Source organism: Grus americana, chromosome 28, assembly GCF_028858705.1.
Source record: "Grus americana isolate bGruAme1 chromosome 28, bGruAme1.mat, whole genome shotgun sequence".
In the NCBI taxonomy this organism is placed as follows: Eukaryota; Metazoa; Chordata; class Aves; order Gruiformes; family Gruidae; genus Grus; species Grus americana.
In genome coordinates this window covers 5,594,383-5,622,343 of record NC_072879.1, presented here as the reverse complement: position 1 = coordinate 5,622,343, position 27,961 = coordinate 5,594,383, and the positions used below count along the sequence as shown (strand labels likewise).

At 44.1% G+C, this 27,961-nt stretch overlaps 2 protein-coding genes across 4 annotated transcripts in view; both read left to right on the top strand.

The window, feature by feature from the left end:
• LOC129197120 (excitatory amino acid transporter 4-like) overlaps positions 1 to 3,985 on the top strand; it is a 36,726-nt gene extending 32,741 nt beyond the window's left edge. For 2 of the 3 annotated variants that reach the window (XM_054805112.1, XM_054805110.1), the window contains one exon: positions 2,286 to 3,985. In XM_054805112.1, the coding sequence (XP_054661087.1) occupies positions 2,286 to 2,317 (32 nt within the window). In that variant the 3' untranslated portion in view covers positions 2,318 to 3,985. Of the gene's footprint in view, positions 1 to 1,604; positions 1,633 to 2,285 lie in introns of all 3 variants that reach the window. The other variant, XM_054805113.1, reaches the window with a different exon arrangement.
• A 2,343-nt stretch (positions 3,986 to 6,328) lies between these two features.
• On the top strand, positions 6,329 to 26,788 carry LONP1 (lon peptidase 1, mitochondrial). Its single transcript, XM_054805102.1, has 18 exons — positions 6,329 to 6,750; positions 8,925 to 9,013; positions 9,407 to 9,526; positions 10,239 to 10,467; positions 11,017 to 11,078; positions 11,671 to 11,800; positions 11,949 to 12,032; positions 13,691 to 13,911; positions 15,496 to 15,634; positions 17,718 to 17,896; positions 19,038 to 19,125; positions 20,583 to 20,705; positions 21,481 to 21,597; positions 21,887 to 22,027; positions 22,113 to 22,278; positions 23,278 to 23,486; positions 24,731 to 24,895; positions 26,398 to 26,788. The coding sequence occupies exons 1-18, from the start codon at positions 6,370 to 6,372 to the stop codon at positions 26,560 to 26,562; spliced, it is 2,808 nt and encodes a 935-aa protein (XP_054661077.1). The 5' UTR covers positions 6,329 to 6,369; the 3' UTR covers positions 26,563 to 26,788.
• The last annotated feature ends 1,173 nt before the right edge of the window (positions 26,789 to 27,961 follow it).

Here is a 27,961-nt window from a genome sequence, read left to right as displayed (position 1 = left end):
ACAGTGATGCTTCCTGAGAGCATTTCACTCCTCTGGCGACCCTTCTGTCTGCAGATATTGGAGTCACCCAGCTCCTGAAGGAATGTGGGACCATACAGCAGGGACAAGGCTTACTGTGCTGGCTGGTAGCACAAATAGGGGTCAACAGGCTTTTCATTAGTGCAAGCTGCTAAAGGATTGTGAAAGCAGAGAAAATAAATTGAAGAATTTATTATATCCATTATTCAGCCTCAGAAACAGCTCTACCAGGCTCTGCCAAACACCAGTTGACTTCATTTCTCTTTAGCAAGCTGTTCTCTTGGTGAAACCAGAAGGGGAAATGCAAAGTTTAAGAACAGTTTGCCCACCTGAGCAGCTGGGTGGTACCTCCATGCCAGGAATGACCCACCCCAGATTTGCTCAGAAAACAGTTTCACCCTAAGTCTCCTAAGGAAACTGTTCCTTTGCTCATCTTTGGCTATTTTCAGAAGTGACTTCCCTTCAGTCACATTGCTCCAGAATGTGCTTCAAAACTTCTCTTTCTACAGCTCCTTATCTTTTATAGGCAGTACCCAATCACTGCTCAGCACTTGTACAAGTTTGCCAGACCCCAAACTTATAAATTCGGGATAAATTTTTCAACTCCTACCAAATGGAGCTCAGCTTCTGTTTAACACATCTCAGAGGTTCAAGCAAGAAGTAGGGACCTGCTTCATCCATGCTCTATCCCCCTTCCCTGGCATGGCCAGGAACACAGCCTGTATCTCTCACTCCAGTAAAGAGGACCAGCAGGGCTTGCTCCATAATCTCTAGGACCATGAACATCCAGAAGATTAATGTCTAGACACAACCAGGAAGATGGAAAGGATCCACAGTTTTGGGGTTACTACAGTGTAGCTGTCCTGCTTTAGAAATGGCTAAGCTCAGAAACAGCAGCAAGAAGCCTCCTGTTGCACAGACAAACTATCTAAACTGGGCAGCTTTTACTTGAGGTCTGCTCGTTATTCCAAACCCAGTATATCACTTAAACCCCTCTACCCTGGCTTTCCACACTCATCCTTTTCATCCAGAAGCCCTAGCCATACACTCAGAGGTGCACCCAAGTGGACCTTGGGAAGGAAGACCTCAGAGGCATCAGCTGGAGTCAGCTTTGCCAACCACAGCCACACAACTGCCCATGCTTAGCTCCCCAGAACTAACAAAGCTTCCAAAACCACATTTCTTGAGATGTCCAGAGCCAGACCCTGAGGCTCTTTTTGGTCCTTCAGGAATTGCAGGATTATATATAGGTGCTGCCACATTCCACATCCTGTAGGCAGAGTATTCTGTTTTTATGGACTGGAGGACAATTGTTGGGAATCTGAGATAAATGGACAAATGCATCTCTTTCACATAAAAGTGGAAAACACATCAGGGTAAATAGAAGTGTATTGTATCTCCATTTGGCCCCAGAGCCTGAGGCAGCAGGCTGTTTCCTGACTGTGGGAGGCAGGCTGCTTATTCTGACAAGAGATCTGCTCTAGCAGGGGGCAAGTGAGCAGGATAACAAATTATCATCCGCCTCTTTGCAGCATTTTTTTATCTTGTATGAATACTATTATAATGTCTGCTCTTCTCCTTTCTAGACTAAACAGACCCAGTATACCCTCACAGGTAATAATCATTCACGTTCCTCTGCTCTGGACTTTTTTCTTGCTGTTCCACATCTTTCTTAAAGTGGAGTAACTAAAATTTGATACAACAATCCAACTAAAGATTTATTAGTGCTGAGCACTGAGGAAAGAATATTTCATGTGCATTAAGATTTAGATCTTAGACTCAAGTTACCATAGTTTAACAGCATGCTACGCATCAGCTGATCAGGATAACTGTCCATGATGCATACATACAGCAAATTCAAGTCTGTTCATCTTATCTTAAATCTTAGTGAGGTTAGACTCTTACTTTGATGAGATGGCTGTATCTAAAGACTGGATCTTAATCAAACAGTTCTAAGATACACCGCATTAGCTTGTATCTACAGCGGGCTAAGACAGCACTAGCTTATCATTAACACAGCTCAGCTGACATGAGTCTAAACCCTCAAAAGAACAGACCTGCTTATAAAACCCGATAAAGTGCTTTATTTTTTCACAACAGCGTGATAGCATTGACTCCACTCCAGTGGTAAACATTCCTACATCATTTTAAGCAGAACTGCTGCCTAGCTAGTTATTTCACAGCCTATGTTTGTGCAGTTGATTATTGTTACCTTAGTAATTTATATTTGTCCATATTGAACTGCATCTTTTCTTTTTTTTTTTCAGATTATTTGTCCAATTTTTCAAGAAAGCATTGAATTCTAATCCTGAAGAGACTTCCTGTACATAAAGGGCAAACTGATGGATGAATTGGAAGAAAATATTGTTGGATTGGACTCTAACTCAAATGGGAATTAATTCTGGGAAGTCCTATGGCTTGGGTTATACAGATGGTCAAACTAGATGATCATAAGGGTCCCTTCTGGCTTTATAATATATGCACATGCTTTCTGGTTTAGAGATATTGCAAAGGGTCCTTCCAGCCCGATCATTTTTAAAAGCTATCTGGAAGGATCCTAATGATACGTTAATAAAACTCAGCAGGAGTCTAACCTGTTTTCAGTTGCTGTTAGCAGACATGTAAACATATCACAAAAGGGGCTCTCCATACCACATTGCATCAACATGATCTCAGATGTTCCCACAAAGCAGTACACTCCAAGCCTTGCCATTTGTGATCTCCTGCTTTCAACACAAGGTTAATGGAGCACACACAAGTAGAGGCTTCATTTTCAAATACTGCAAACCAGTCTCCCATGGGGAATTTCAGAATTCAGCTGATAGTTTTTAGCTCTGGTGTTTACCCATGTTGTTAGCCAGTTTATGATTGGGATTATCTATCTGTTTACAGTACCCAAACAGTAAAGTATTGTCAGGAATTTGCACATATATATACATACACCTCTATATATATATATATGAAAGGGGCACATGTGCACAAACATACATATACACAGAGATAATATTTTTGTTGCTAATCCAGGAAGGAAAGGCAATATAAACTCTCACTCTGTAAAGCTGCATACTTCATTTTGATGCCCACCCTGATTTACCCAACTAGACCCATCCTTAAAACAGCAGAGGTTATTTTACTTCATTCCAGTAATGAGTCTTCCAAGGCAAGGTTTACCAGGAAGGAGTTCAATGCATGCTGACTTCGAGTTGTACCTGCTGGTGATGTAATGAGAACTGCTCAACGTATAGAGAAAATTCTCCACTTTGTCTTTGACTTCCCTGCGCATATCCCAAAGACCTACATCCCCACTGCATCTGATTTGGCCAGGAGGCAGGCCTTAAGAGCCCAGCCAAGAATACAAAAGTGTTTGTACTCCTTCCAAATCCAATGCTGACCTTGTACTTAACTCAGCCTTCAAAACTGGGTAACTGAAAGTATTAAATCATTTTATCAACTGTCTTTTAAAATTATCAAACATTTGAGAGTTTATGCAGTCTTTTCCTTATGGCAGTCCTGCTGCTTCTACTTGCAGAAACTTTCAGAGTTTCTCCTATTTGCAAACAGATTTACTCCTAATGGTGATATTTGGAATGAAGCAGAGAGCTATCTCAATGCATACATATGTGAGGAGCTCTTGGATTAGGACACATCTCTTCAAATTTTGAGAGAGAAAATCCATAAAGAATATGGATTTTCAGATGATAGGCCATGCATCACATTACATATGTGATATGTGCACCTTGTTTCAGGAGTCAGATCTGCCCATGAAAACTGCCCTAAAATTGTACATCCTTCTTTTGCTCTGCCCAAGGAAGAATGAGGTAACTGAAAATCAGGGCTGTACAGTGTGTTCATAGCATCCTGGCAGTTTGACTATGTTAATTCCCAAGGGCTTTTTCTTCATGCTGTGAGTTTAGTGTTAATAAAGATAGTTTGCACATTTGAAAAATAAAGGGAATTTTTTCCACAATGCTTTTCCATTACAGTTTTTTCTATAATTTTTCCTCAGGACCATGACCTTACAAAGTTGGGGATGTTACTTTTAGCATTATGTATTACACTTCCTTATCTCTGTGTGTCTATGTCATGGGTCAAATACTAAATTTAGATTTTTACAAGGCCTTTCCCTAAAGCTTTTTCTTTGATGCCATCTTTTGCATATGTCCATGAACTGGCAAAGCTGCACAAGGCTTACTTTGCATGCAGTACACAGTGCACAAGCATATACTTCCATCTAGGAAAGCCACCCCAAACAAAGGTTACATGGGAGAGGTCTCTGAGGCTTAAAGAATAATGAGTTTACATTACTCACTGAAATGTTGCATTAATGGCCTGGTATTTCAGCAAAGTGAAAGCTGTTAGCTCTTCTCCCCCTGATATCTCTTTTTCTTGTCTTCTGTTCCCTAAGGGACAGGAACCAAGGTGAATAACGCAGCTGATGGGGAAAAGGCATCATCAGTCAAGGCCCAGCCTCACAGCACCCAAGAAAGGCAAGCAGCACAGACCAGCCAAGAGATGGCCAGGGCCAGCTAAGAGTCCAGACCATAAGCAAACAGCATGGTGATGAAGCAGGTCTGAGCTCAAGCCAGGTCTGGTGGTTGCTGGGCAGGCACACAGTGGCGAGGCAAGGCTGAGGTCAAGCTCTAAAAAATTAGTCCAGGGATTGGGGTTCAGATCAACAGGGTTCACAGCCAGGCACGGTCACAGCTGTTGCTGAACTAGACCTGTACTCGTGTAGCGATATCGCTCAGCCTAGGAAGGCCCAGGGCTGAGCCCAGAGCTCCTGGGCCCATGGGTGCAGGCAGGGGCCCTGCGTGCGGCTGCCCAGGGCCATTAACGCCTATCAGTGCCCCGGGGCGACACGCAGACCAGCCCACACCTCCTGCCCTCCCAGCCATGCAGGAGTGTGGCTGAGGGATCTCTGGGGGTCATCTCGTCAAATCCCTCTGCTCAAAGCAGGGTCAGCTAGAGCAGGCTGCTCAAGACATTGTCCAGTGGGATTTTGAACATCTCCAAGGATGTAGGTTCCACAGCCTCTCTGGGCAACCTGTTCCAGTGTTTAGTCACCCTCACAGCAAAAAAGCTTTTTCTTTGTTTAAACAGAATTTCTTGTATTTCGATTTGCGGCCATTGCCTCTTGCCCTTTCATTGGATACCACTGACACAAGTCTCAAGGCTCCCTTGAATCTTTAAATTTAATTTACTCTTTCAGTTGGCTGGAGAAACGGGCTGGCAGGAACCTCACGAAATTCAACAAAGAGAAATGCAAAGTCCTGTATGTGGGGAGGAATAATTCCATGCACCAGCACATGCTGGGGGCCACCCAGCTGAAAGCAGCTCTGCAGAAAAGGACCTGGAGGTCCTGGTGGACACCAAGTTGAAACGGAACACCAACGTGCCCTTGCCGCAAAGGCGGCTAATGGGGGCTGCATTAGGAGCGTTGCCAGCAGGTCGAGGGAGGGGATCCTTCCCCTCTGCTCAGCCACCCCTGGAGTGCTGTGTCCAGTGCCGGGCTCCTCGGTAAAAGAAAGACAGAGACACGCTGGAGAGAGTCCAAGGAAGGGCCACAAAGATGATGAAGGGACTGGAGCATCTCTCGTGAGGAAAGGCGGAGAGAGCTGGGACTGTTCAGCCTCAAGAAGGTTCAGGGGGATCTTATCAATGTATACAAATACCTGAAGGGAGGGTGCAGAAAGGACAGAGCCAGGCTCTTTTCAGGGGTGCCCAGTGACAGACAAGAGGCGATGGTCACAAATTGGAACACAGGAGGTTGCCTCTTAACACAAGGAAACACTTTTTCACTGTGAGGGTGACTGAGCACTGGCACAGCCCACCCAGAGAGGTTGTGGGGTCTCTGTCCTTGGAGATATTCAAACGCTGTCTGGACACAGTCCTGGGCAACTGGCTCTGGTGACCACGGAGGAAAAGGTTGGGGCAGTGGCCAAAGACACATTCATGGGATCCCCCGAGCAGGGCCCTTTCTCCAGTGGGAATTTCTTTCATTTTTGGCTGCACACCCCCTCCCCTCCACATCTCTCCATTCGTGTCACCCGGGATGGTTTGACTTCTGCGCACCCACTGCACCCGGCTGGGGAGTGGTGAGGCTCAGCGTTTGGCCGGGCTGACGCGACGGCGGCGGTGAGGATTCACCTCAGGAGAGCGCGGGAACGCGGCCGCCGCCTCTCCCTCAGAAACCCCGCCGGAGCGCTCGGCCGGGCGCGGGATGCGAACCCTCAACCCCTGGGGGCTCGGACGTGCGCGCTGCCACGCGCCCCTCGACCAGGAGGGCCCTGGCGCTGCCGGCGCCTGCGCGCCGCGGCGGGCGGAAGTGTCGCAGGGGCGCGCGCCGGCAGCATGGCGGCTGCCCGCTGCTTGCGGCTGTGCGGGCGCTGGCGGCCGGCGCTGTTGGGGCCGGTGCGGCGCCGCCTCTTGGCGGCCGCTTCCTCCGCGGCCCCCCCGGCCCCTCTGGGCTTCGCCCCTCCGGCCCGCGCCGCCTTCAGCACTGGCCCGCGATGGCACCAGCGGAGCCCCGGCGGCCTGGCGGGGGGCGACGCGCTGGAGGGCGGCGGCGGCGGCGGCGAGGACGGTAGCGGCGGCGGCGGGGCGGACGCTGGTGGGGCCGGGCCGGTTATGACAGCGCTGACACCGCTACTCGTCCCGGAGCATTTCCCCAACGTCCCTCTCATCGCCGTGACGCGCAACCCCGTCTTCCCGCGCTTCATCAAGATCATCGAGGTGAGGGGCCGCCGAGCCCGGCCTGCCCGCGGGCGGTCCCGGGGCCAGGGCTCCCCCCCTCGCCGCCCCCTCCCGGGAAGGGGAGAGCTGACCGCCGCCGAGACGTGCCGGGGCCGCGGGGCGGGCGATGGCTGCGGGGCTGTTTTGCGGCTGGTTGCCGAGTGTGGCTTTGCCTGGCCGAGAGCCGTCGAAGGGGGACGGCAGTCTTTCTGCCGGGGCTTTCTGGTGGGCGCCGTAACCGTCCCTGAGGGGTCACGGGCTTGGCTCCCAGCGTCTGGTAGTACCAGGGATGCATTTCTCCTTAAAGCCGCGCTCTTTGTCTTTACAGGTGCCTTTTAAACGTAGAGTATGGGGCGGGTAGCACGCTGTGTAACGCTCTACAGCCTTCGGCTTCTTAGTGTTTATTTCTAACTATATAGCCTGACCGTACTGGAATAGTGGTTTCTTTTGGGGTAGTTACAGACTTCAGGTTTCCCAAGTATTGCATCAGATTCAGTAACGCTGCTTCTAGCGGGGAATGTCAGTGATTCACACAGAAACTCTTTCAGAGTTTGCTGTCAGAGTTCTCTGTGTTCTTTTGCTGAAGGTTAGGCAAATGTGTCCTTGGTTTAGCTTCGTGGGATTGTGTCATAGCACCAAGAACAATATTTGTGAAGGCAGTAAACCATGAGCTGCAAGAAAAAAGCATGAATTCAGTATAGAGCAACACTGCTGTGGTGGGAGAGGGTGTTGAGAGATGGGGATGGTGATCTCAGCATTTCAGAGTGTGACCTTTCCGCTCTGTACCTCTATATGTATTTTTAAGAGTCATAAATTCCATCTTTGATATGTGACATGAGCTTACAGGCCAGAAATACTTTTTCCTCCTGAAATACAACCATTTTGGAACAATTGCTCATATTTTTGCTCCTCACTGGTATTTTACCAATCTGATTTTGGAGTAGACGTAACAAGAACTGAATCAATAGTTTCCTATTCCTGTAGTGTTATTTATCATAATGTTATTTCTCCTGTAGTATTTTTCTGCATGTCCAGATCTAATATGTGCAACTTTTAGGGTCTTTATAATGTGCTAGGGGAAGACTATATATTATGATGATCTTTAGGCATGCAGTCATGTGATGCTCTTATACATAAAGTCATTAATTTCAGTGCATAGGTCAACAGTGTCTTATATTAAGATAACTGTTAAATACCCTCTCTTATCCTACAAATTCATTGTTCTGCTGTTTAATATTTTATTTCCTGACAATTAGAAGTCATGAATGAATACGGAATTATTCATTTTCTTCTTCCTGTTAATCTCTGTTACACTAGCAAGCATAGTTTTGCTAGACATTGTGCAAAATTAAAATAGCTGTGCCAAGATTAGAATAGACCAACAATGGTGGTAGTGCTCTTGCTGCTCTGTCAAGACCGTGCTGTTTATTGTCAAAAGTGTTGAGCACTGCAGCTTAGGTCCATCACTTTGACAGAACACTCAGTGGTCAGCAGTGTGACTTCATGCAACAGCAAAATTCATGAGGAGGTATTTTCTTGGTCACCGAGGGTTCAGCCTGCTGTGATAACAATTCCAGTGGTGCTGGGAGATCTGCCGGGGACAGATGTGTGGCATCCAGAGGGGAGTAAGAAAGTAAAGCAGGAAGAAATACTGGTTGTGATTCAAAGCAGGGACTCAGGTGGGCTGGTGGGTGTAGGAGAGCAATTGAACAGAGGGGACTTCGGAGAAGAGGATTTAAACTAGGGTGAGTGGGCAGAATTCAGGCAATTGATGGGAAAAATTGGACTAGCTCCCCAGCAGGACTGGAGAAATGGAACACACAGGTATGGAAGGGGAAGGGAGCAGTGATAGCAACAGAACCTCCTTCAAAGTGTTGTTCAAGTGACTGAGAGATTTCTTGCTCCTAAGGCTTGTAAGGATTAGACCTAGTTTCTCCCCCTGCCTTCGAGCTTTTCTTATGTACTCAGTGACTTGTTTTAAATACTCAGATTTCACGTTTCTCTAACACTCTTCCACTTCCATATTACTGTCCCTGAATGAGGGCAAGACTAGAAAAATCTGAGATTAGACTTTGTAATTCAGACATAGGGTTTCACCATGCCTGGCCTTACATGCCGAGGGTGCAAAGCTTGTGGAAAATTTGCCTCTGACTTCATGCCTGTTGTTGTCCTAGGTAAAAAATAAGAAGCTGGTTGAGCTGCTGAGGAGGAAAGTTCGTCTTGCCCAGCCTTATGCTGGTGTTTTTCTTAAAAAGGATGATAAGTAAGTTGTTTCTCTTGATCTTTTTAAAATTTAAAAATAAGCTATTTCCATGACTAGGCTGGATTTACACTAAAAGCTGCGATCTGAAATTCTCTGTCTTGGACAGTATTACAGAAATTGTCTTACTATGACAGTTTTCATTGCCACTGACAGCACTGTGAGGAGTTTGAGTCTTGCTTTAGAAAAGACTGTTATTATTTGGGAGGGAGATGAACCATCCAGGTAGTTGGGTGATTTGGAAGGGGGCTACGTGGTAGTAACAGTGGGGATAAAGTGAAGTGTCTTTGCTCCCAAGTCCAAAGTTCTGCAACCAGTGATTGTTGCTTTCTTTTTTAATCTTACCTGCTTTCTCAAGATTCTGAATATCTACTCCAATTTTTTTTTCCTCAATAGCAATGAATCTGATGTGGTGGAGGATCTGAATGAAATCTACCAGATGGGAACTTTTGTACAGATTCATGAAATGCAGGACCTTGGAGACAAGTTGCGTATGATAGTCATGGGACACCGAAGGTAATTAATTACTTGCGCTTCCAGTGCATCTCACCAGACTTCTTTATAAATAGATATATCCTTTTATTGTTTTCACCACATACATGCATTTTCATACACAACTTGTGTATGGCAAGCTTTTGCTTTGTTACCCCAACGTATCCTGATAGTGCTCCACTGCTCCAGCCCCAATATTCTGTGTACTATTAGCGATATGACAGGTTACCCCAAAAAGGAAGAGCTAGTACATGTCATTCTCATATAAACTGTAATGTGATGCAAGCAAGCGTTCATTAAGCTGAAGTTTAGTAGTTTCTTTGACAAGTACAGCAAGGTTTAGTGATGGTGAAAGAAATTCTCTGGAACTAATTCAAGCCAGTATTTTTGCCTTTTTTTTAAAAAAAAAAAAAAAAATAGTGGACCAGAACTGTAACTATGTCTTGTCTACATAATCTCGTCCCGGAACTGAAGAAAATAACTTTTTTGTACGGCAACTTACTGTAAATTTACTTAGTAAGTAAATCTACCACTTGATTATTACTGTTTTACTAAATGAAGCCTTATGTTGACAAAATGAACCAAAAGGTCAAAACACATACAATCAGTCACCTTTGTCAAAATTTGAAATTTTAGTTTACTCAAAATACAACTTAGACCTATTCCTTTTCATGCTGAAGAGCCAAAATCACATATAACGGAGAATTGATTGTAGCTGTTTTCTTCTGGCTTTCAGGATTCGTATAAACAAGCAACTAGAAGTTGAGCCTGAGGAGCCTGAGAACAAACAGAAAGTTAGAAGGAAACAGAAGCGCTCTAAGAAAGAGGTTGAAGAGGAGCCTGGAGCAAAGGACCAAGCTGTGGAGGTGGTACTAGATCCTGTAGCTGCTTCCTCACAGGAAATTCTCATGGTAGAAGTAGAGAACGTGGTTCATGAAGATTTTCAGATCACAGAAGAGGTTAAAGTGAGTGAATTAATCATGCAAGCCTGGACTCGTCCTGTAGAGTTGCACCTGCATTTCTTGCTTAAAAAACTGGGCTCTAATTTTGGGTCTCAGAAACCAGTTCCTCCTTCTCACAGTCACTGCACGAAGGGATTGTATGAAAATAATGATTTTTCATTACAACTGTTCAATTCCTTAGAATGGTCACTTTAAAAAGTTGCTGAATGAAGAGGTTGGGCTGTGTTTAAATCTGTGTAATATCCTCTATCAAACTGAGTCTGCTCCAGGGTGACTTGAGTGGTCAATCTGATCGTATCTTCTGGCCAAGAACCAGTTAAGTTTTGTGCGTGTAGGAAGCCAGCCTATAGCCCTTCTTGCCTTTCCTTGTCTCCCTGAGGAATCCCTGCCCCAACACCAAGTACCATTACAGCACATCATTGCAGATGGCTGGCCATGGGCTGTATTTCTGTGCTCCCATGCTGGAGAGGTTGGGGAGTGTCATACTTGTACTGAGGCCTTGTCTGTCCTTTTCCAGTCTTTTTGTTGATGAAATCTTTGTTGTGTTTATAGGCGCTTACTGCAGAAATTGTCAAAACAATCCGGGACATCATTGCCTTGAACCCCTTGTACAGGTATGTATTTCCCATGCTGCCCTGCTTTGGGAACAGCGTGTTCTCAGGCTGGAGTATGCTGAGATTTTCTACTCCTCTCGTCCTTTTATTGCAATGAAGAAGAGATGTTTGCTGAGTTGTCACCTAGAATTTTGTTTTGGAATGCAAGCTTTATCATCCATTGTTTGAAACAGAGAGGAAGTTCTGAAAACCTGATGCAAAACTCAGATACGAGGTAGGATGATGAGTCCTGTGGCAGGTGATCTGAGTCTAAGTGAAGCTCACTGCAATAAGTATCATGGTCTGATCCATGTAATATCAGCATAGCAAGAGTCTTAGCTTACTGGCACACAAAAATTTTACATAACTGTTCAGAGAGCATTTCATATATTTGCTTTTATTTATCAGTGGTCATTCCGTTTATCAAGTGATTTATGTGTTTGTTACTCAGTATTGGCTTGGTCAAATTTAAAAAAAATAGTTATTTTGCTATGAAATTGAGCTGTGTTTCATTTCTTTACTCTGTCATAACAAGTAAATAATTCTATAAGGATACTCCCTTATGAATGTAGAAGTTTACTGGGTGTTTTGGGTTTTATTACCACTTTTTCAGAGAGTCCGTACTTCAGATGATGCAGGCTGGACAACGTGTGGTAGATAACCCCATCTATCTGAGTGACATGGGTGCAGCGCTAACAGGGGCAGAATCACAAGAACTTCAAGACATCTTGGAAGAAACCAGTGTAAGATGAAGCTTTTAACTAAAGCTATGCTAACTGAATCAAAAGCATGTCTGTTGTGTGTCATGGCTTCTTTTTTATTCTCCCTTTCTCACAGGGAGTTGCCCAGAGTACGGTGTCTGAAAACTTATTTTGTGTCTATCTTTTCCAGATTCCCAAACGGCTTTACAAAGCCCTTTCCCTTCTGAAGAAGGAATATGAGCTGAGCAAACTTCAGCAGCGTCTTGGAAGGGAGGTAAGTTTTTCAAGTAACACATACTTTGTATGTATTTATATCATGTCCACCACTGTGATGCTTAGCATGGCAAGTGAAGAATTATAAAGCAAGACAATGGTATGCACTCTAATGGGAGGTTATTTTAGAGTTAAGATTTTATATTCTTCTTCCATTAGAAATTTGATTTTTCATGCATATGGTAAAAGTAACAAGACGTGAGGTTGCAGCTTCTGCTGTTAAAATATGTCCAAGTTGTAACTTAATGAAAGCAAGTAAATTCTAGAGGACTGCAGTTTACCAAGCATCTGTGTAAAAATATACAGCATAGTGCTGTATACAGCACATAATAGTGTAAATAGCAGAATGTTAAAGGACCCTCTGCTAACCACTGTGAACTGCAGTAGTTCCTGACTTGTAAGTTGTAATCAGACTATAATAAATAATCACATCAAAATGGTGACTAAGTATATGAAGTACAAAGGTTTGTGTATACTGAGTCAAAAGTTCCTGGGTTTATTAACTCCCAATAATTGGGACTTTTAAAATTCATGTTAAGTGCAAAATGCTTTTGGACCAGGGTAGGAATTGTTGGAGACTTCTTAAGCAAATTGAACACGTGCAGTCTGTGGGACCAGATGGGATGCATCCAAGGATGCTGAGAGGGCTTATCAATGTTATTATTTTGTTGTCTCAATAATCTTTAAAGCACTGTGGTGATTGGGGAGGTTCCTGGTAAGTGGAAAACAGTAAATGCCTTGCCCATCTTCAAGAAAGAGAATCGGGGAGACGACAGACATGTCAGCCTGCCCTCAATCCTTGGGAAGGTTATGGAGAAAATCCTCCTGGAAGCCCTGTATAGGCAAATGAAGGACGACATGATTTAGAAGTGCCGGAAGGGATTTTCCAAGAGCAAACTGTGCCTCATCAAACTGATCACCTTCTCTGATCAGAAGGCCTAGAGCATGAAGGGAGAACAGTGACTGTTGTATACCTTGATATTAGCAAAGCCTTCGTTGTGGTCAGCCATAGTATTCCTATGACCAAATATTGATGTTACAGACTGGAAGGATATTGCACAAGGTGGGTGAAAAAATTGCCTTGTTGTGATCAACGCTGTAAAGTCTAACCGCAGCTAGCTACTAGTGGTATTCCTCAGGGAGTCACTAAGAACTAAGTTCAGCAAAAAAGTCCCACACCTGGGTTGGAATAACCTCGTGCAACAGGACAGGCTAGGTGCCAACTGGATAGAAAATAGCTTTGCAGCAAAGGACTTTGTGGCCCTGATGTATAGGAAGCTGACCATGAATTAGCGGTCTGTCCTTGTGGCAAGGAAGGTCAACTGCATACTGGGCTCTATGTGCAGTTGTATAGACAGCAGGTCAGGAGAAGTGGTTATTCCCCTCTGTTTGGCACTAGGGAGATCACATCTGGCTTCCTCTCCCCAGCATAAACAAAACATTGAAGTACTGAATCATGGCCAGCGGAGGCCACCAAGATGTGGAGGGAGCTGGAGCACGTCGTAGAGTCACTTTTTATATTAGAACATGCTTTAAATGATTTCCAAGTAGTATTTTCAGTTTCTGAGAAGTCACAACTGAGAAGTATTTGGAAGCGTTTGATGTTTGATGGGGTTGTACCAGGAACAGAATAGTTACTGTATTTGTTGCTGTGTCTAGGTTGAGGAAAAGATCAAGCAAACACATCGCAAATATCTTCTTCAAGAGCAATTGAAGATCATTAAGAAAGAGCTAGGTCTGGAAAAAGAGGACAAGGATGCTATAGAAGAGAAATTCCGTGAGCGACTAAAGGAGCTGGTAGTGCCAAAACATGTCATGGATGTGATTGACGAAGAGTTGAACAAGTTGGGCTTGCTGGATAATCACTCCTCGGAATTCAAGTGAGTACATGGCTGTGTCTTCTGCGGTCAGGGTTAGTCGGGAGAATAGGAGAAATCAATACATTAATTCTGTGAAGCTCTTATCTTAAGAGTTTCTTTTCTCTTTTTGTCACAGTTGTTTTCCCTGAATGTAGCATATGGTCACATCCTAGCTATAGGATTGTTCTCCAAATCTCCTTGTTTTACTGTAGTTTACCTCTTGATCACTTTAGGTCTTCTCTTGCAGTCTAATGCTGTGGATAAGAACTGTGCAGTTTGTTCCCCCTCGTGAAACCTCCAGTGATTCCTTCAGCCCTTAATTTTGGCTCTTCTCTCTTGTACTTAGGTGTTTTCGTTAGATGTGAGAGAAGAGAAACTAGTTGCCAACATGTGACATTGGCTAAGCTACCGGAGGTGGTCCCTGAAGTGTTGGGGCTGGGTTGGAATTGCAAAGGAGTGCATAGCTTTTACCACATAATCCGTGACGTGGATTGTCAGAAACTGAGCATGCTTTGAACGTTCCTTGTCTGTTGAGGAGGTGTGTGCTATACAATACAGCAGTCAGGGTACTCATCAGCACTTTAATATCCTGGATCTTTGCTTCTAAAACAAAGTATCTTTATGGAGTGAAAGACTGTTTGAGGGCAGACATGTCATTTGAATGAGAAACATCTTGATAATTATATACTAGGAGGAGGGGGGAGGAAGCTAGGAAAGACATGCTGGGCTTCACAGCCAGCGTAGTACCTCTCCGTTTCCCTCAGAGTAGTAACAGTGGTAGCAAGTTTGCAAAGGAAGTACTTGGGAGAAAAAAGCCAAAGCTCCGTTGGTGTGGTGATTGCCATAGAGTGAACCCGGGACCAGCCAGCCAAGCATGGAAGGCTGTGCTTCTCTCTGTTCATGACTGCACACAATTTACTATTTACTGCATCTTGCAGACCTCCCTGTACATTTGAATTCCTGATCTGAGCATGCAGAGTTTTATCACAGATGAGTGCTGCTTTTATGTACTTGTGTTCTCAGTAGCGGTCTGTTCAAACTGAGTATCTCTACTGTTAGCTTCCGCACTAACATCCTTATCTCCCAGTCTTAAATCTTTCTCTGTTGTGTTGTACGTTCAGCTGATTTTCCTTGCTTCTGAGTCAGGAATCTTTCTTATTTACATTGTCTTGGACCACTGGGGAAACAGAGAAAAATGGTTTTCTATCTTTAAGTTTTGTGACCTGATCCAAACTGTTGACAGTAGTGCAGAGCTTAAAAACAATCGTGCTCGTCTTCAGACGGGAACAGCGCCACACCAAAAAATCATACAGGGAATGTGTGTGCAGAAATCTAGGTCTTTGCATGATATGTTGGAGGTTCTTTTTTCTCAGGAAAGCAAAAGCCGTGAAAAAAAGCTTTGATTGCGAGGGCGGACATGACACGACAAGAAGTCCGTAACAAAAGATTAGCAATGACTGCCCAGATAATGGTGTTCTTTTCATAGTCTCCCTTCCATGAGTAGTTTATATCCCACTTGTTCTGGATGAGGTTATTTTGGAAGGGAGTAGAGGAAGACATGAGCTGGTTGTTGTCAAATCATTCCCATTTGTGTCTTTCTGTCAGTGTTACACGGAACTACTTGGACTGGCTGACATCTATTCCATGGGGTAAGTGTAGCGAGGAGAACCTGGAGCTGACCAGAGCCCGAGCAGTTCTGGAGGAGGATCATTATGGAATGGATGACGTCAAGAAGCGAATTCTGGTAAGACAGGAATAGGCAACGTGTCCCATTTCACACTCTGCTTAGCATCAGGCATTTTGGTTGTGTTTCAGATTGCAGCTCACCATTGAATTTGTGTTAATTCATGGATCAAACAGAAAGCTGAACGAAAGAACAGGATGTTCTGGTGATTAAGTACTCGTGGTGACGAATGTCATGCTCTGATTTTGAACCGCAATATACTGTTTTGCTTCTTAATGCTGAGCAAGTGAATAAGTGTCCAAGGGAAGCAGTCTGGATGTTAATCAATTCATTCAGAGACTATTAAAATGGTTCCGCTTGACTGGCAAAGCTGCAGCCTTTCCAAAACTCTGAACCTCTACTCATACCTCTAAAATTAAGAGAGGGGAAGTTTAGCTAAGATGCATATTTGCTTCACAGCCTTTACCTGTCCCCACAGTTGTGTTGAATGCTGAAGGGTTTATAGTCTGTGCAATACAGCCCTCATATAAGCAGACAGGGTAGTTTTCAGTGTTGCCTTGTTCAACAACTTCTGTCACTTTTGCCTGAGGATGTCCCATCTGTGCTTGCGGTTGTTGTGGAAGCTATTTTAGATAAGAGTGTATACTTGCAACAGGTTGCAACAACTTCAACAATTTGCTGTGGGAACTGTCTTCCTTTCCAGGGACAGGAATAGGCTTCTCCTTGTAGCCAGCCAACGCATTCAAGCAGTGAAAGACAATCCCAGTGCTGGCAGGATTAGTATCATACTGGGCAAGTGCATGAAAGTGTCCAGTGGAGGGGAGACAGGTGCAGATACTGACTTTGCATTAATAAATCGTGGTGAGAGCTTAGCCGGTTTGGTGAAGCCATTGAGCGTAGCTAGCCTTCAACTTGGCCATTTGCTTCCAAAGAGTGTAGTAACACAGTTTCTCCTACTGTTCCCACATGCAGAGCTTTGTGGTACCTTGGGGACAGCACTGACGGTGCTTAGGCCACCTCAGTAACTGTCGTGAACAGAAGCCATATAGGCATCTCCTAAACTAACAGTATGATGTCATTATCTGTAACGAATGGTAAATTCTTAGACATCATGGGATTTTGCTTTTATTAAATTGCTTTGTTCCAGTCTCTTCTAGAAAAAGATAAAGGTTGCACAGTATCTCCTCGCTGACAGCCAAAGGGGTCGTCTTACCTTAATAGTGCCCAAGACTTGTGACTAAATCCCGCTATCTGATTTATTATTTTGATTTATTTATGGTAAGCCCATTGCACACTTGCAAGCAGATAACCCCTCAGTCGCTCATGTTGCTTGTCAGCACTGTTAACATGCTGACTAGGCCCAGCCTTCATACAGAAATAGATTGAGTTGCATCACACAGGTCTGTGGCTTTGATTATTGATGCGATTAATTCCACGCAGGGGAGATTCCCCAGTTGTAGCAATGTAAGCGAGATCAGTGATTTTAAGGTACTGAGAAATATCTACACAGGTTTGAGCCTTAGTTAGATGGATGCTGTTGTCCTTGTGTACTGCTGCTGTGGAGTTCAGTGCTGTAGGTGGAAGAGGTCAAGGCTCATCTTTGTTAAGTAACTGGCTTGTTACAGGGGAGCCACATCTCTCTGCCCACTTACACAGTGATTTCTCCACTGTAAGCATATGAGCAGTTGAGACTTCAGTTCTGAACCGTGATCTTTTGGTTTCTCAACTGCTGGGTGTTATTTGAGGGTTGCCTAGCACAGGAGTGTGAAAAGATGCAAGTTGAACTGAGCAAAGAAGAAGTGGTACAGCAGGAGATGCTCACATGTAGCTTGAGAGACTCCGGTGAGAACTAGGGAAGCTGGGAGAGCCAGAAGTCTGTCTTCCCACTCCAAAACAGTTGAGAGGGAGAGACTGCTTCTCCTTTTGAGATGAGTACAGAGCACAAAACCCCTCTTAACCAGAGGGAAAAGAGGTGCACCAGTATCCTTACTTAGCTTCCCCCCTTGCCCTCTGCGATTCCTTTGAGGACCAGTTTTGTGCATGATGCTCATTTTGTAATCATCGCTTGACCCAATACAAATATGTTTTGGTGTTGCTGCAGTTGCTCTCTGTTCACTACTGGTGCTTTTCATCTGTTCTGCAGGAATTTATAGCAGTCAGCCAGCTGCGAGGATCCACCCAGGGGAAGATCTTATGTTTTTATGGCCCCCCCGGGGTTGGCAAAACCAGCATTGCCCGTTCCATTGCCAGAGCCCTAAACAGAGAATACTTCCGCTTCAGTGTTGGAGGGATGACTGATGTAGCAGAAATAAAAGGACACAGGTCAGTGTAACTTGAGCAGTTTCTCTGCTCAGCAATTTTTACTAATGTTGTCAAAATAGGAATCTAACTGAAGTTGGACAATGTGTGTAATTTTCATCTCTGTTCTGCCAACCCTTACTGACAGGAGTTGGGATATAGGAAGAGGTGAAAAGGATAGCAAAGGGCGGAGTTTGGAACATAATCATATTCATGTCTCTAAGTGCAGTCGCTCCCTGCGTATGGGAGATTTTTGAAAAGCAGTGTGAGCTACCCAAAAGCATCATTCACGTCTGTCTGTAAACACCAGTACTAGAGAATGGTGACAGTTTGAACAGGGTCATTCACGTGTTCAGGTGTGATTGAGACTTGGTTTCAGAATACTCAGGAGGGAGGTGCTGCATGAGGAAAACTTGGGAACAAGAATATTCATGGGGAGAACAAGAAGACGTGAATACAAAAATCAGTGAATTCAACCCTGCCATGGATTTACTTTCCTTCCACATACACGTGAAAACAAAACTAGCAGTGTTTTCACACAAGTAGGAGTAGCTATTCAGTAGTGCGAGTTGAACCTGTGAGGTTCTGCCCTATATGATACAGAAGCAGAGAAAAATATTTTATATGCCTTTCAGGATGTTCTTTGCTCCGTGTCTCTTGCTATTCACTCTGTTGCTGCCCTCTTGCTCTGCTGCTGCATGTTCCTGGATGCCAGTTCCCTCTAGCAGAAAGATTGTGCTGTTAGCAATTTGTTCCTTCAGCATATCTTTTGATTTACATTAATCTTCCTTTTTTGTCCCTACCAAGTGAGGGAATGAAATACTCCCTTTTCTAATGTTTCTTTACCCAAAAACCAAGAAGTCACTATTGAAACATTTCTGTTCTCAGCCTTACCTCTTTGCTTCTAATTTAAAAGTGGTTAAAACTGAAGATAAAAACTGCAGCCCAGGAGTATTCTGCCAAAATTAATGTCTGATCTCTACTGGAAACAGACCAGATGGGTCTTGGTGCTTAGTATGGTGATGGAGAATGTGTTTGATAGATGTAGAAGAAATATGGATTTGTTTCCCAGCTTGATATACCTGTTTTGTCAGCTGCATGCTATGTCGTGTGATGTGTGCTGTACTTTACAATGGTTCCCTAAATACAATCTCTGGTAAAACAGGAGGACGTATGTTGGAGCAATGCCAGGAAAAATCATCCAGTGTCTGAAGAAGACCAAGACAGAGAATCCACTTATACTGATTGATGAGGTGATGTATCTGGTCGGTCTTCTAGTTTTTGCTCTTAAAAACATGTATCAATTCTTGACCCCAAGAGGAGAGGTAAAGTAGTAACTCTCCTAAAAATCCCTGGGTTTTTTTTTTAAATTTTATTTAAATGAGGCTGGGCTCTCAAGTTCTTTGGGTGACACTGATAACTTAGACCCTTTGTTTTCTCTTCCTATAACAGACTTCAACTTTAATATTTCAGTTCTGCCCTTCTCATTAAATTGCAGCTATTTGGATCACGAGGATCCTAATGGAGCTGGCCGGATGTTCCAAGGCTTCAGTAGCTCTTCTGTTCCCTACCTAGGTGTGGGTACATCATTGTGCACAAAACCGCTATTGCCCATGTGATTATTAGGAAGAGCCACTGTCTGAGCAGGTCTAAAGCAAAACTATAAGGAATAAGATGCATACAGTCAATTTGTGGTCTGATTTGAGAATAAATGAGACAGGACTACCAGCCTACTGCTTTGTGGAAAAATAAATAAGGACAGGATATAATATCAGGTGTTTGGAATAGACTAAAGGTCTCTCTAGCCCTTTGTGTGCCATGCCTGGGAAAGACCAAAGGCAGATGTCATGGGAATGGTATGGGGGACCAAGAAACTGGGTAATGAGTTGCAGTGTAACGTAACCAATGCGTATCTCAATTTGAAAGGTAATGAAACCTGTAGGTCACAGCACTTTTACTTAAGTGGTGTTGGTGAGGAGCCTTGCGTTGGCAGTTGCAGTAGCAAACTGCATTATGTCCAACCAGTTAATGCTACTCTTTAGGGAGAAAAAGCAGTGGAGAGTGGCCCTGTTGTGACCTCTCCTTCTGAGGACATGAACAACCTGAAAGAGACAACAACCATGGATGTGGTCTTGGGCAGCTGGCTCTGGGTGGCCCTGCTTGAGCAATGGGGTTGGGCAAGATGACCTCAAGAAGTCCCTACCAGCCTCAGTCAGCCTGTGATTCTGTGAAAGCAGCAAAGGCCAGTAGCTGAGCTGTGATGAGTGGCTGTGTAGAGACACTTTTGCACTTTGGGCAGAGTGAAGAGAGTGTCTTAACTTACATATTAGGGAAATGGTATAAGCTAGCAGCCTGTAGTCCTCCCGCTGTGGAATAAGTATTCTGGTCTGTGACTATAGCTTAGCTTAACAAGTAGTAGCCTACTGTCTATGATAACTCACTTGCTTTTGATTGTATGAACACCCGCTGAGACTTCCTAGTGCTTCTCTACAACACTGTTAAAGTCCTGTGTCCTGTCAGGTGTGTCGCGGGTTCACGCAGTAGGATAGTGGGGACTTGGGTGAATGCACAGAAAACTGATAGACTGGTAGTGGCTTTTTATGAACAAACGTATAAACATTTTCAAATGGAGCCTTTAAAGAATCTTTGCATGAGAATTTATTGTGGTGAGAAATGTCTTGGAGTGTTTAAAGTTTTTTTTCTCCCAAAGGTGGATAAAATAGGAAGAGGATATCAAGGGGATCCATCCTCAGCCCTTCTAGAGCTGTTGGACCCAGAACAGAACTCTAACTTCTTGGATCATTACCTTGATGTTCCTGTGGATTTATCAAAGGTATTTCTCTCTTCTGCAGAAGTTGTAGAGCCGGATTGTGTGAATGTGTCTGCACACAATGCAGAGATTTCCTGTCCGTGAAAAGATGCTGACAGTTTTGGTCAGTTAGAAAGTCAGACAGATGGGATTGAGACACGAGTGGTGTAGGGTGGTCTCTGCAGGAGTTGGCTTTAACCGAGGTGTCTGTGCATACTTAAGAGAACACAATCGCCAGCATATATCCTATAGCCCTAACTCCCTGTAGAGCTAGGGACACAAAGATGCGTGATCTCAGCTGAAAAAGGCAGTTTTTCTTCTATGTAATGATTGGCAGAGTTGCTATCAAGTGAGGTGGCCTCATGCTGCTGTCAAGCTTTTGAAATTGGTTGTCTTTGCATACTGTTGCACTTTTTGTGCAGCTTAATTGCAGAATTGATGGATTTAGAAATATATATGCATACTTTGGTCATTTCTGTGCTAACTTGGTAGAAGGTAAAAATAACTTAAAAGTGAGATCTAGATCTCCCCAGGCAAATAGTTTCCTCGTCCATATTGGACCATTCTGATTTCCCAGTTTGTGCTATGTGTATTTCTAAACATTTATTTTGGGGTTAGGGAACATCCTACTACATAGTTCTAAAATCCAAAACTTTTCCTGTAATAAAAACTAGATTCCACAGAGAAGATGATCTTGCTCCAGCCCTTCAGACAGAGAAACACAGAAATGAGGAACTATTGCTTGGAGTAAAGCAGCAGGTTAATGAAAATGCTTAATAGGATCTTGTAATACTTCCAGGTACTTTTTATTTGTACTGCCAACGTAACAGAAACCATTCCAGAGCCACTGCGGGATAGAATGGAAGTGATCAATGTATCAGGATATGTAGCAGAAGAGAAACTTGCAATTGCAGAGGTAAGAGAAACCACTGATGCACTGTGAATTACATCTGTTAAAATGTTTTTGGCAGATTCAGGCTTACATATTTACATCCAACTGTGTCCAAAAAAATTAGGCACATGGCATTTTGGACAGAGTTCCTCTGATTTGAACACCCAGTGAAAGTACTTCCAGTGTTCCATAGGCTGTGGATTCCAGAAAATGGCATTCAGCTAATAGCAGAATGAAGTTGAGTGCATTAGAACCACCAGGCTTTTGTCACAAATACTAACAGAAGGGAGTGGGGGGGATGGGTTTTTTTCAGAGGTACTTGGTCCCTCAAGCACGAGTTCTGTGTGGCTTGGATGAAAACAAAGCCAAAATCACATCGGATGTCCTGACTGTTCTCATCAAGCAGTACTGCAGAGAGAGTGGGGTGAGGAATCTGCAGAAACAAGTAGAAAAGGTGAGGGAAAGTTGTGTGTAACCATGACCACTGTGCTTCAGCCTTCTCAGCTTTTTCTACAGACGCAAATTACTGTCTCACTCAGGTATTGAGGAAATCTGCCTATAAAATTGTGAGTGGAGAAGCAGAGACGGTCCAAGTAACACCTGAAAACCTGCAGGACTTTGTAGGAAAGCCCATCTTCACTGTGGATCGCATGTATGAAACTACTCCTCCAGGAGTGGTGATGGGTCTGGCCTGGACAGCTATGGGTGAGACAAAATGCCTTTTGGGTTAATGTCTACATTTCCGTATAATTTTCAAAAATTGAATGTGATAGTCAAACTGTATTTTCCCTACTGAGTCCAGTGAAGTTCTTCTACTGGCAGCAGTAGAATTAACCTTTGTGGCCTTTTAGATCCTGACTGCTTCTCTGAAGAAGGGACCCTTTGTTATTCCTTTATCCAGGCTCATTTTAGCTTCAGGACAGCATGTTTTCTCTATGCTCCATATCCCATATGAATCATATATGTCAGGAACAGCAATGACTAAAAGCATAAGGCTTTCCAGAAAGGACAAGACCTTGTCTGCTTCCTTAAAAGCAGGAGGTGCAATTCTGACTTGGCACCGCTGAGGCATGCTGTATATCTTCAACGATGTCGCACCACTGACTTGGCTTCCAATGTCAAGGGCAGATACAGGTATTGTAGCACCCTGTTGGAGTGGGTGCACTTAGCTAGTTACTCCCTAGTAACTTGGGAGCTTGTGTGCACTGTGGTATGGAAATGCAGCGTACAGCAAAGGATATGACCCCTGCATACTTGTAAATGACCTTGGGTAGAATTTAAGTAATTAAGAGGGAAAAATGATCAGTACAGTCCAGAAGGTAGATAGATGTCTTACACTGGAAAGCTCATCTGGCTAGAAGTGCGTTGTGGTATAAGCTCATCTTACTTTTTGGCTATGAAGAGCCTAAAACCATTATAAGAACTGATTATTTCCACTAAATAGGGGTTGTGTCTGTATTGGTGGAACGTGAAGTCCAAAGAAGCAATGAGTGGAGACTGTCAGTGCAGTGCTGTTGAGATTTCTAGCTAGCCTTCCCGAAGGGATTTGGAGACCAGGTTTCAACTGCTCTTTACCCAAGAGCTAGTGTCTCATCAGAGGGCCCCAGTTCCAAAGTCCTGACATTGCTTCTGCAAAAGCAGAACCTTCTGGTTTGATTTTCCTTTAACTTTTCTCAGGATGTTTTTTTTCCTTCTCTTTTGTAGGAGGTTCCACTCTGTTTGTTGAAACATCCCTGAAGCGACCCAAAGACAAGGAGAACAAGGATGGGTCCCTTGAAGTAACAGGGCAACTGGGAGATGTAATGAAAGAGAGTGCCAAAATAGCTTACACGTTTGCAAGAGCCTTTCTGATGCAGAAGGACCCCAACAATGACTTCCTCATGTCTTCCCATATCCACTTGCACGTGCCAGAGGTAAACTGATACAGAATTCACAGAGCATGCATAGCAGCTAGGCTGGTTTGCTCCCCTAGACATGAAGCTGGAAAGCAATTTATCTATACGTTGAGCAGAATGACCTCTTTTAGCAGTAAAACCTAGAAAAGAAGACATTTTCCTCAGGGTCCTGTGAAAGCGTTCTTGCGAGCTATGTTACCGTTCCTTTCTGCAGCAAGCGTGTGGCAAGAATACAGGGGCTTGGATAATGCTGTGAGGAATCCTAGACTTTTGTTACAGCTTTTAGTCCTGTTGTGCAGGTGGGGAAACCATGGCATAGAGATAAGTGATTTGAATAAAAGCTTCTGTGTAGCTACAAGGAAACCAAAGGTTAGTTCTCTGTGTTACCAGGCCTTCAGGTCATTTACACATAATAGAAAATACTATTCTTGGTCTCTACAACATGGTTCCTACTCCATATAATGACAATGATTGCATTTTTCCTGTCTTTGTGACTGAAAATAAATGCACACAATGCTCAGAAGGGCTCACACACTGTGTAACAGGCTTTGGGCAGGTGCTTTACTGAAGATAAAGTTTGTGCTATTACTGTGCCCAAGCTTTGCTTCTGAACTATTGCATGCTTTAACCTAGTCCACAGTCTCCTTGTTGCGGCTTGCTCTCTGTCTGTCCAGGTACTTGTTATCTGTGTATTCATTTCCTGGAGGATCAGAAGACACCAGATATTATCTCTGCCTCTGCTCCCTCTCAAACATTCATTTTTTTTCTATTCCTACCTCAAAGATCTGTTTGATCTCCGATAAATCCAGACCATCACTAGTTTAGGCCTGGATTTTGCTGGGCTTTCTAAACTGAATGCTCTTTTCCACCTTGAATGATTTTCAGTATTGTCCTCCACTGTTCAGTGACTCTTGATGCTCTCTTCCTGTGTGATGCTGCCCTCTGTTACTTGTTTCCATGGTTGACTTAGGTCAGCAAAAAGCTTCAAAGTGTTCGTGCTGGCTTTTGCTCATGTTGCTTATTCAAAATGCTGAGCCTGATGAGTATTGTGGTGACATCAGGCCAGAAACCAAAATAGTTGTTAATAAATTGGCCAATTCAAATAGCAGGATTCCATCAGTGATGGTTTTGCAAAAGCCTTTGTGAGACCCCGTGAAATTGGGGCCATGTTAAAACTGCAGTGACAGAGGTATTGTCTGGCTTTGCTACTCTGCGAATGAGCTAAAGGCAGGGGTTTCTGCTTTTTTTTTTTTTTTTAATAGGGAGCAACACCAAAGGACGGACCAAGTGCAGGGTGTACTATAGTAACTGCTTTGCTATCGCTGGCCATGAATTGCCCAGTGAGGCAGAACGTGGCCATGACTGGAGAGGTGTCATTAACTGGAAAAATTCTTCCTGTTGGTGGAATCAAGGAGAAGACTATTGCGGTAAGAGCTCTTATCTTGTCTCCGTGCATCATCTGTGGGGGAGAGCCCTGGATTAGGCTCAGCGGTGACGAGGACAACCAGAGTGATAGCTCCTTGGGAAAGCAGTGATTCAATGTACGCTGTGAGGAAGGAGATGGGACTCCAGGCTTTATGCCAGGGCATCTGTGTTGATCCAGTTACTAGACTGGTAGAATTAAGGATGGAAGGGATCATCTGGCTGTGTCTTCTCTATCACAGACTGGTATGGTCCAATAATCCGTGCTGGGTTGAAGTGCCTGTTTAAGGAGGGCGTCCAGTGTAGATTTGATGGTATCCATAAAGAATCATCCTTAATATTAAGGCTCTGTTCACAGAATCACAGAATGGTAGAGGTTGGTAGGGACCTCTGGAGATCATCTAGTCCAACTAGTTCCCTAGTTCCAGCTTGAATTTGTCTGATTTAAAAGTTCATATAGATATCGCTATGTCTTTCTGGTTTAGATGGAACTTACTTCTAGTGTCTTGCATTTTCCCCTGTGAAGTTTCTGTGTACATCATAATCAAGTTGCTTAATTTTTTAAAATTTTTTTTTAGTAAGCTATATAGACTCAGTTCTCTTGAAGCACTCTTGCAAGCACCAGATTTATAGTGGTGCTTGCTTTTTTGGTTTCAACCCTTTGCAGTTTTTTCAGAATTCTTTTCCAAGTATCGAATCCCTCTCCATGCTTTTCATCTGCACGGCTCCTGCCTACATCAGCCTTGCATCACAGTTTTCTGTCTTCAAGAGTGGTATTAGCTCTTTGAGCTGGGGCTTCACATCAGTGTTCTGTCCCCAAGTCGGTGTGGGCTACAGCCTTGTGCAGCGTGATTCCTTTTCCTCGGGTGGCTTTAAAACAGTTAAATTTGCTTTGTGGCAGTCATTCTAGAAGGACTAAGTATGATAGGGATGTCTGGTTCTGATGCCTGGCTGCACTTCCAGGAGTGTGAGTGGCCACACTGCAGGATCACCCATAAGGTGAGTGGGTACAGACCTGCCGCTCAATGAGTAGGCTCCACTTTCTGTGCTTCTTCCGATGCGGATGTCCGTATCAAAAGGTTCTGTAGAATGGGTTGTGCATATTGATGTGGCGGGTTGTCTGGTAAGCTGCTTCTAACTCTTCCTTTGATTCCAGGGTTTATCCTCACCCCAGTTGGAAGACTTTTAAAACTCTCTAAAATAGTATGAGTTCTTCTAAACAACCCCCTGATGTGCTGACATAGACCTACTAAAATACCTCCTGCCTCAGCTGTCCCTGTGATTCTGAGTGAGAGTGTGTCTTTGGGGGGCTTGGGAAGATCTGGAACATGATCCATCCTTGGGGACAGCTCCTATAAGTAATGCCCTTGCTGCTCTCCAAAGAACAGAGTAAAGCCGGATCATGCTTCTAAAGAACTGTTCTTGCTTTCTGAAATGTGAGAGTATGTTTCTAGTACAGTGATGGATTTCTAGGACTTAACAGACTGCACTTTTCTTTTCCCCATAGGCAAAAAGGGCAGGTGTCACCTGCATCATTCTGCCATCAGAGAATAAAAAGGATTATTACGACCTTGCTGGATTCATTACAGAAGGACTAGAAGTGCATTTTGTTGAGCACTACAAAGAGGTATTTGATATAGCATTTTCAAAGCTGGATTCCGCTGGAGGATGATGTTCAACACCCTGATGGCTGGAAGGTGGTCTGTCCCTGAATGCTCAGCCCCCACCCAGAAACGGGGTGACCTGTGGGCAATCCTGAAGTGGGACGTGGAGCTATTGCTGCTGCGCAGCTGCTGAAATGAATTACGGCTTTGGTAGAATAAAGTATTTCTCACTCTTTAATACTGAATTATGATCCACATTAAGTATTTCTAATAAAATTGTGAAATTTTACTTAAGGAATGTGCATGCTGTCAGCCACCAGCAGTGGAGCTAGTCTAGCCTCTTTAAAGATTTTTTCAGTTATTTCACTGTAGTACTAAGTTCTAAATAATGCTTACAAAAACATTTTAACTCCCAGAGCTGGGGCTATGATTCACATACAGCGTTCCTGATGTACTGGTAGCTGAGTAGCTCTCAGAAACCTCTCCCTGTCTCAGTTTACAAGCCTGTGCTAGGCTGGAGGGGAAACTGAACTTCCAGGACAATTCAGCAAGAGCTAGCACGTTCAGCTGCAGAGGGATGTGGCTCTCCAGATTAAATCACAGGTCAGTACTGTCACAACTCCACGCTTAGCGGGAGCAGACCTGGACAAAAAAAAAGGCATGCTCATTATCAGCAGTTAGCACTGCACTCCCCCATAGACTGTCTTTGCCACTGCAGCAGCTGTGTTATATTCAGAGTGAAAAAAAAGAATTAAATGTCTTAGCATGACTGTTGCTCATCAATAAATACAGGCTTGGGCCAGAGAACTTGAGTACTTTGTCTTATGGCAAATGCTGGAAAAAAACTGAATTTAAATAGAGGAAGAGTAGTTGCATGAAGTGTAGTTGAAATGTATTTCCTTGTGCAGGAAGAGTAGCACTTGTCCTGTCTCACAGCAAGGTAGCCCTTAATGGAGAATAGAGACTCATCATCCTGAAATTCAGGGAGCTCTTACCAACTGCAATTCTCTCATGATTTGATAACCCACTGCGGGAAGTAGGGTGTGAATGGAGGCTACGAGGGGAAATGCATGACCAAGAAAAGCAGCACAAGGCTGAAGTGCTACGGGGAAGGAGTGCAAAGTTGTTACTCTTTTCAACAGCAATTTTCTCTCCTACCACTATCTCAGTTTGGAGACAGACTGGGAGGTGGAAGGTATCGCAGCCTTCACAGGCTTAGCTATTACGGAGACTTCCCCCATCCTGAGAAGGGCTAGCTCTGGAGGGGGATTCCCCCTCTAGAATATATCACAGGCCAGCACCAGTAACTCCAGTCTCAGCATCTCCAGCTGCAGGTAAAATAAAATGGTGATGCAAGTTGTGGATTCCTGCAGTTCAGGGCCTCGTCAGCACAGTCCCTCAGTGTCCCCAGGAGCACCCCATTCCTACAGGCTGAAGCAGATTCACCATCAGCAGTCACTAACGCTG